This window comes from Sinohyriopsis cumingii, chromosome 6 (genome assembly GCF_028554795.1).
Source record: "Sinohyriopsis cumingii isolate HCF-2022 chromosome 6, ASM2855479v2, whole genome shotgun sequence".
NCBI lineage: Eukaryota > Metazoa > Mollusca > Bivalvia > Unionida > Unionidae > Sinohyriopsis > Sinohyriopsis cumingii.
Genome location: NC_142966.1, coordinates 82003449 through 82013444, shown reverse-complemented (window position 1 = coordinate 82013444; position 9996 = coordinate 82003449). Strand labels below are relative to the sequence as shown.

General features: G+C 35.9%; 1 protein-coding gene across 1 annotated transcript in view; it reads left to right on the top strand.

Moving 5' to 3' along the window:
• The first annotated feature begins 5168 nt into the window (after nt 1-5168).
• The window catches only part of LOC149797328 (uncharacterized), a 95069-nt gene continuing 90241 nt past the window's right edge, over nt 5169-9996 (top strand). The window contains exon 1 of the mRNA XM_089962054.1: nt 5169-5302. Within this exon, the coding sequence (XP_089818180.1) occupies nt 5260-5302 (43 nt within the window). The 5' untranslated portion in view covers nt 5169-5259. The remainder of the gene's footprint in view (nt 5303-9996) is intronic.

Genomic DNA, 9996 nt, shown 5'->3' with positions numbered 1-9996 from the left:
TGTTATTTTAATAAATCAGTGGCGAAGACTTCTATATTAGATCATCTGATTGCAAGTAAGTTAGAAAAATATATAACTGGCTCCATTAATATGTCTCCAGACCAGAAGATAATTCAAACGCACGAATGAGTAAAAGTTAAAGATAATCATGACTAATTAACTTGAGATCCACTTGATAGAAATATAAATGGGTACTGATTTTATGGCAGAAACAATGGTCAATTGCATGACGTTTACAATGACATTAAAGTGCATTTCAAAATGATCAAACTTGGAACGATTCAGCAGTTTGATATTGAATATGTTATTAACCTCAGTGTGATTGTTTTGTAATATCCGTTAACATTGTACTAAACAAAGTCATTTTTATAAACGTTTTAATGGTATAAGGCTGTCACAAACACATGACAATTAGCTATTAAAATAAAATGTTGTATTATCGATCACATAAAGGCAAATGTATGCATTTTGGGAGTTTAAAAGACCCCTAAACTCTTTGTGATTTTGTTATATTAATTGTTGTTCAAGTCTGGCACCTTTGATATAAGTTTCGAGTTTTCTTCAATGTCACCATTTTAGTTATTTCCTCTGATGTTGTCATTTACATCGCTAAGGTGTGATAACCATGAATAATTAAGGCATTCCCTCTATCAATAATGACATTGATGTGAAAGCTGATATTGCTTTTTATTCCGTCTGAAATATTGGGATACCCATAAACAAGATATATAAACTGAAATGAAAGATATCTTGCCATTTTAGTCGATGACACTCGCATCCACAATTATCTGCTTAACAGTTAATTATTAATCAACAAATGTGGGCTTACGACACGCAAACGTCATGCATGTTCTCTATTGGAAAACATTTGGATATAGATCATATTTAAAGACCTACAGCAAACTGAATCAGCTGAGAAATTGAAGTTATCTTAAAACATGAAAACATATACATCGAGAAAATATTGCATGGTTTCTCAGAGCAAGAGGGAAAAGAAAATACTATTTTTCTAAAACATGTTATGAGAGGAATTGTCTCATAAAATCTAGGTCAAGCTGTTTCCAAAACCCAACGGAGAGAGAGAGAGAGAGAGAGAATAAAAGACGAAGTTCAATCCTCTTGAAAGAGGTGTCACGTGACGATAAAGATATGGCTACCTCTGGGAATTATCTTGCGAGAGACACGGGATGCTGTAAAGACAGAAGTCTCTCTGAGTCTCTGGCGAACAAACTTTTATTGAAACACTCAACATATACAATTACATTCCAATATCAAACTACATAAGCTTAAATTACGGATATAAGAGATACATATAACACTACGATATTCTTTTATTTACCAACATCATACATTGTATAATTTCTGCCCATTTGAATATAATTAAATATCGAATAATTTCACCATAGCTAAAGAATTTAGAATTCTATATTTGAGACTAATACCGTAATTGAAATACATATTATTGAATTTATTCTAAAATGTCAACATATTAAACTCTATTATTTAAAGAGTATTTTATTTCTAAATTAACTATTACTGAATATGAAGTTGGTAGCAAACGTGCTTTTAACTATAATCAATAATATAATTACAAGTAAATATAAGTTCTTCAAACAACTAAACTTTCCAATATAGTAGCCCAATAAATTACGGTTTAAATGACATATTGCTACAATGACATGAAAACAGATATTTATGCTAGTATTAAGTAATTGTAAGTCTGACGCTTAATCTATGCACTTCGTGAATGCATTCTCCCCTCAAGTTTATGTTTCGTTTAAATCGCTTGGGAGCTAGCGAAATCAACTTTTGAACCGTCTTCCACGCAGAACATAAGACAGCCAAATCACAACAATAAATTTCATTCGAAAAAGGAAGATCATAAATCTTCAAGTTTGCTTACCTATTTTCTAGTCACGAATTATAACCCAGTCAGTTACTTTTTTAAATATACAATATCAGTTAATCAAATTAATTGTACATCTTTTAATTTAAATAAAATCACTAAAACATCTCCAGTTGAGTACATCTACCAGCAGCACACTTCATTTGTATAGATGATAGTAGCGTGTATAAGATAGACCAAAGAGGAAGAGAGAGAGAGAGAGAGAGAGAGAGAGAGACGAGGATGCGGCGTTTTACTTGCTATGATCCTTCATTATATTCTGCATATTTTATATTATTCAGCACTCGTATTATCTATACAATAAAATTTTGTCACAATCGTTCGGTCAGTGGTCATACACAGCGAGCGTTAACATGTATCCAGCTAGTCATTAATACAGCACATTTGTATAGCACTATGGTTATATGTCATATTAGTACAGAAGTGATGCAGAGTACTGGTAATTACTACCACCACTGCTAATAATACTACTTATTATCATCCTCATCATTATCATAATTATACAGGAATGCGACTGTCAGACACTCAGTCACTGATTGCAACAAGCTCAACAGATAGGAAACCAAACTGTCCCCATCGATACACTAACTGCTTTGTTGGAAATGTTAGATGAAGAACACAATGAACCTTTACTAGTATGAGGCAGAAAAGTGATTGAAACCAACAAGGTCAAATCCTATAGAGCTGCTGAGGGTTACCACAGGTAACACACATGATAACATGAAGCATACAAACGGGATCTGAACAGTAAAGTAGTGTTATTAATGTGCCACATTGCAACCAGTGAACAAAAAACTGTAATAAATCATAATATAATCATACTTCCACTGACTTGCAAAGTCAATCCAACCTTACTGGAAAAGGATTAAATTAAAGCTTATACGCCTAGAAAAAAGACGTGGTTTGTAGAACGGACAAGACGTTTATAATTTTGGTCCGATTGAGACGTAGATAATATAATACCATTCGTAACGTAATCGAATGTAGCAAATATCTGGCTAGTTTTCAATTAGTATATCGTAGACACGATCTCACTACATATATTATTCTAGGTAAGCAGCATCAGCCTGAGGTTGAAGGGTTGGGGCTGATGGAACAAAGGTAGATTCCTGGTCTGAGATTAAAAGTAACACGTCATAACTGTATCATCATACACTTTCAACATCTACTGACATACGAGGACTCGAGGCTGTTGTGATTTTATAGCGCTGATCCAACGGCTCATTGGTGTCGTTCGAACATTTTTCAAATATTATGAAATGTAAAGAGTATTTGAGCAGGAATATATGTACCTTCACTTGCCAAAGCGACAATGTCGTCATTGTAAATCACGGCAATTGTGGCGCTATTAAATAATACTTGGAACTACAAAGGAGGCATTCCTTGTAGTGACATAAATATCATATTTGTCATACGATACAAGAAAGTCGCGCGGAGTCTCTGAGTACACACACACACACACACACACACACACACACGCCCCCCCCCCATATATATATATATATATATACAGCTGCTGACTAATAAATATGTAACTAGCGGATACTACCAGGTTTAGGAGGCCATCATGTACATATGTACATCCTCCTAACTGCTAGGAAGGTGATTTGATGAACGAGCTCTATTAACATAGTTTTACGTTCACTATTCACTCGAAAGAAAATTCCAAAATAAATTACATAACAATAAATATTGCATTAACTATTTTAGGTATTTGCCGATATGTTACCAAACTGATAAACAGAAACAGCTACCATCTTGGCACGTGTCAGTAATCAGTAAGTACGTCTGTCCATTACACGCATCAATTAATCAATGTGTAAGGAACACAAAGGGGAAATGGGTCGGGGCGCAAAAGGGTATGATGTATATTTGCCACTATATCATCTGAATCGCATCTCTCTACATCTTTTTCTAAACACACACACACACACACACACACACACACACACACATATATATATATATATATATATATATATATATATATATATATATATATATATATATATATATATATATATATGTCTTTGTATGTATGCATGTATGTGTGTGTGTGTGTGTGTGTGATGGACGCGCATTGAAATTTTTAAGGGATACCAGTTCCGATTACCCTGCAGGTTTTAGTATTTTAATTTATTTTTATTACTGACGATGGGGGGATCTGACCTGGCTAGATTAAGTTGAGGGGATTATGTGTGTGAGAGAGAGAGAGAGAGAGAGAGAGAGAGAGAGAGAGAGAGAGAGAGAGAGAGAGGGAAATAGTGATTGTAAGAATATATAATATGAGTTGTATTGTATTCATCCTTTTATGATCCTAATAACGTATATTTCTAAAGACTATAGTTGTTCAAGTTCAAGGGGGGGGGGGTAGCAGTACATGTATGTAACGTCTTTACCTTTAATATGTACTTTCATCTGAAACGTAAATATTTTGACGATGTCTATTTTTACAAAGTCCAAGAAAGCGTTTGTACGAAAATAAATATTCATGGATATAAACATTAGAGCAAAACCATAATAAAAACGGTTTGGCTCAAAGTTTTCTCTCTTATTCCTAAAAAGATCCTAGCCAATGTCCTGAAATGGAAGCATAATAATTTAAACGTTATGAATATTAATATAAACTCAACGGAAAATAGTGTCGCTTCATGTGAGAATCGCACTTTATTTACCATTCACTAGTACTCTTTATGTGTCATATTTTCCTGTCTTCCCTAGATGTTTACACGAATACCTTTTACGTTTACTATCTGTAACAATATACAGGTTCCAGTCATACATTTTAGTTTCTTATAAAGGTCGATTTACAGCACATACGGTGTATGATATTTCAAAGTTACCATGGACACCCACACATCGGGGCAACTTGCAAACCCCTACTCCATTTTACTTCTAAACAAATTTTAGCACACGTCCGTAAAACTTAATAGCTGACCATTGTATGTTTCCACCATCAACCCACCGCTCAAAAATAGTTTTGGGCGCACCTGACATTTACGTACAATCAAATGTGCGATATCAAGAACAGTTCCCTAGGTTACTAGTAAATGAGATTTCACTTCATTTTACTGGTCAATGTATAATTCTAGAACGCTCCTTTCGTGTACCTCACTAATCTGTTATTGAAAGATCGCGTTTACAAGTGGCGTGTGTTGTCAACTCAGTTAGTTGGGAGCTAACATGATGCATTTTCACTTCCTTGTAAGAACAAAAGTGAACGAGTTGGTTGCTCAACGGTAGGACAGAAACCGTTTTGTCAACAAAGAAAATAGTTGTGTCGACGCTCACAAGGTCAAGCTTCAAAAAAAAGGTTCATTACTCTTTTTACTGATACCCACCCATATCCAGTCATGCGGCCACCAGTTTGGATCAGTATTTTATTCACATTCATTGGTGAGTACAGCCTAGAAATATGTACCTGTTTATAACTTGAGAGTAACTTGTAACATATAGCTAACACTTTATATGAATATGTTTTCAGCCGTATGCAACTCGTAAATCCGGTTAGGCCGAAATGAATAGCTATACCAACTCAAATAGACCCATATTTACTAAGCGTCATCTTTTGAACCCAGATGGTCGTTATCAGTTTATGAGTATTTTTATTACAGTTATACACACATAATTTGTTTCAAAGCAACCTTGATAATTTACTAAATTATAACAAAATGTCAATTGTAACAAACAAAATAAGAAACTACAAAATTAGTATTTATTTTTAGACCACTTCCATCACAGTTTTCATCATTTGAAATCGCTTATAAACGACACGCATACATGCTATAAATAATAGTATTACTAATACTGCTACTACTAATACTACTACTACTACCAATAATAATAATAATAATAATAATAATAATAATAATATTTAATTAAGGAGGATAAGACATTTGGTCATGAAAGACCCGTCTGCCATGTTGTTGCCCTCAACATATTAACATATTGTATTTTAGTAAAATATCGTACACGAACACACTCATAAGTACATATAGATGATTCCAGCTGGAAGTTTCCAGAGCTGGAGACAAAGGCTTCTATGAAACAACGGCATTTGTGAAACAAAATAGGGCCTCCTTTGATAATTAATGACTTTGTATGATTCCATAGAGTTCTTACATTTGTTATATTACGTTGGGCTTCAATGATTTCACATTATACCAATTTATTTGTTTCGCTAGTTTGATTGTTTTGACTTTAATGGAAGTGTAGTTATTGAGAATAGTTAGGAAACTGGTTCCAGATAGACACGTTTGGGTCTTTTGTTGAAAGGTCAATGAACTAATATTTTGAAATAGTTTAGAAGGGCGTTCAGTTTCAATAAATTGCTTCAAAAATTAGTATTTCATATAGGAGTGTGAATCAGTATATATTCGTGTTATGTTGCTTAAGAGTTTCACAAATGGTATGGTCATCACTAATATAGAAAGAAAGTACTTTAATCTCTTAAAAGTTGTCAAGATGCGTCGTGGGCAATCGATGTAAGTATAATGGACAGTACTCATGTTCGAACGTTGATTGAAGTCATTTGGCTATATTATGGGAAATGGAGTTTTAAAGTCGTTTATTATAAGTACTTCATCGTTTCATTGTTAAGACGTAGCAGTCCCTAGCTCGCGATCAAAATTAATCATTCCATGGGGAAAGAGAAAGAGAAAGAAAGGGAGACTATTGAGGTCAGTAGCCGGATACAAATAAAAGAGATTTGCAACAGAGGAAACGTTTTATATCCATATGACTCTTCAATGGATATTTGGAAATCATTTCGTGTCTATGGAACAGCAGGGACGGATTCAGCTTGGGGAGGGACGGGACAGCTACCCCCACGAGCAAAAGGAAATGATCGTGACACATTTGGAACATTTCTTGGAGACAAATTTCGTTACAGTTACAAGCATTAAATTACGCTATGAAAACACTTAAAATACATGAGCCTTTGTTGATCGCCTACCAAATGCCAAGGGTTATATTTCATAGACCCCTTGAAAACGTTTTCTCACCCCCTCCACAATATTTCTGGATCCGCTACTGGTTTGGTTATTTCAAACCTGCATGACTGTTTCTCCTTCCATTCCTTTGCCTCTGTCTCGTCTTTCCAATGAGAGAGTTAGAATAACAGCAGACAGTTACATTACGTTCAAGAAATGTTTGACATATTCCAGTTGCTGCAATGTTGGATTTAGTATGCACGTTAGGACTTGATTGCTATATATATTTTTCAACAGGAGTCTTACACAGATATTCAAAAGCTGAAGATCTTTATTTTTAAGCCAACGGGTGTACACCGTACGTTTTTCAATCAGAGTACAATCAATGAGAGACTTAATTTCTACATTCGAGCTAGAGGAAGAGAAACTTAAAGTTCACATATATCGTAGTATTTATATTTTGAAGCGCAATACATTCACTGAAAATTTCACATAAAAGAGTACACCTATATTTGACTCAGGTGCATGTGTACCAAAACCGAGGTACCTAATGTTTATAATTTCAGGTATGTGTATCACGTCTGTTATATACATACTGGTGTCTTGTCCATGTGTCCCTTTTTTGAAACCTTGTTGTAATTGGGTCTGCTTGGTAGCCATACCACATCGGATTCTTATATCTAGGTTACGTTCGCACTCATTGTTTGCTTGTACTGTGCGCTTGTGGGAAATTCTGTTGTCTATTGTTTAGATGAATATTTATTGCTCTATCGATTGGCTGATTTTAGGTTTAACAGTTGAATAACTTTTTATTCATTTTTCAAGCGTTTGCATTACGTTGATGTCGCAAGTGGATCGGGTCATCTTGAAGGAATACGCATGATAGGTGACCACACGCTAGCAAGAAAGCTTCATGGTTTGGTTTTCATGGTATGTCTAACGACCTACATATATTTACCAATATCTCATCATCTTATATCATGCCCTTGTTTCGTTGTTGAGTAACGCCATATATAATAACCTTATCTATCGGGCATATCAACTGGTTGATTAAAAACTCGTCTTTTATTTCAAACTGATTTCTGTACTTATCTAAATGAGCCACAATTTCTCATATTTTGACAATGACTGTGTCGTATTTACTCAGAAAACGTATGTTCAGATCTGCTTTGACAATATCAGCGGTAACAACAAGATATATTTTCACATCTACATGCCGTGATATTCATTTGGTATGGATTCCTCTCAAGACACATGTCCTTATAATCAAAGCCTTTTTGCTCATGGAGGAGGAGAATATCCAAATGGGTTTATATCTTAGTGAGGCTTTTTTAATTTGCCAGTCTATGGTTTGTCACTATCTTACTAGATAATCGATGTTTCTTGTTCCGACCTTGTGTGCCTTTCTGTAATAGTTTTAAGCAATTTGCAGACGTGTAGTGCTAAATAACGAAGTGTGACAACGTAATAAAGAAGTGAAGGAATGCATGGAATTAAGATGCGGTGAGACAGCGCTGAGCGTAAATTAGTACGAGAACACACAAAAAAGTAAAAGTAAGCCACACGTTCCCACTGCATTATAACACTGGCAGTTTGATAACATTTTGTGTTTTATTCAGTAGCATAGTAGGTTACAAGAAGAGTGGTATCCATTAAGATCTGATACTAGGTGGAATGTCTAAGTAACAACTTCAATAAGTAGCCTGACCTTAATGAGAAACAACGATCTTAGTGGGGATTGTTCCAATCTGATATAAAATACACACTTAATGTCAGAGATTCAATAGCGGTATATAAAATGTTGCACCGATTGTTACCTTGTCTCGACCCAATATTTCCATCATACCATGGGTGACCTTATGATCATTGCTTTCTTAGCGCCGTACATATGACAGGTTAAACCCTTTACTAGGAGACATGACCCCCAAACGGAAGAATGCCATCCTTGACCCGCGCGCAAGGAATCGTTGAGACCATGAACAGTTTTCATGCTAGGTTCCATCTAGAGCAAGTAACATGAGCCCTAATTACTTCAGTTGTTAATAAAATAAGCCACTACAATTAAAATGACGGCACAGTTAGTAGTGCGCACAGCCAAGTGGACATAAGCCTTTGTAGCCGCGTCCTAGAGAGTAGTTAACCCTCCAACGATAATTATTTTATTTACAGTCATGTTCAGGAAGGTGGTTATAACAACCCAATATTCTGCAGCATTCGCTTGGTCAACATTTGATATATCTGCGAGTGTTTTGGTTCGACAGACTCCCTTTTACACGCAATTCTGTTATAGTTCTTGTTTAAGGGACCCCAATATAGTAAAACCATGTTTGGCTACCCTAGAAAGAGCACGTTCGCGCTCTTGGTATCAACATAGATTTTGATTGCACTGTCTTTAGCGTCAGTAGGAGTTGCAAATTCTACAATTGTATTTGCATTCATGTTTAGAGGGCTTGAACGGATGTACCCAAACAACAGCGATTGTTGGTGGAATGACCAACGGATGATATTGCCGCCACATCTTGAGCAGATACAGGTTCTACTATGGATGAAGCTTTTTCTTACCCATATCTAATGGATTAGTGATGTTATCGTCGCTTTAGAGGGTTACATATTTTTAAGATGTTGACTGCTGAATCTACGTACTGTTTACTCATGTATCGTCGTCATTGGCAAAGGTGTCCAAGCCTATGATTCATTTTTCCACCAAATTTATCTCACCGGTCATGGTGTCACCAGAGGAAGGACCTGCTCGTAAAAATGCCTTTTTACAGCCATTTCGCCCATTCGGGGCGTGGACGGCTGACTTCGAGACACGTCCGTGTCCGTGTAGTCTGAGAATCCAGGTCAGTCGGATTGGAGTCGCCGAAGCAGTAGCTGTACGTCGATGCCATCTAGCGAGTTTCACGGGAAGTCCAGGTACTAACTCATCTTTCTGCGAACACCCAAAGGTATCTACTTTCATGGTGCATATGACCACATCTGGCTTGTCTTTAGGAGCTGTCTTGTACCCCAGCCTGGTATCCTGGTGGATCATCCTTGACGTGGTGAACTTTTGAAGCTTGTTTTCGGTGAGGGAAAAAAGGTATCGTTCGTGTGGCATAGAGTGTATGTGTATATTCTTTGAGATTTAATTTGTTTGACCTGGCGAGACCTCATATA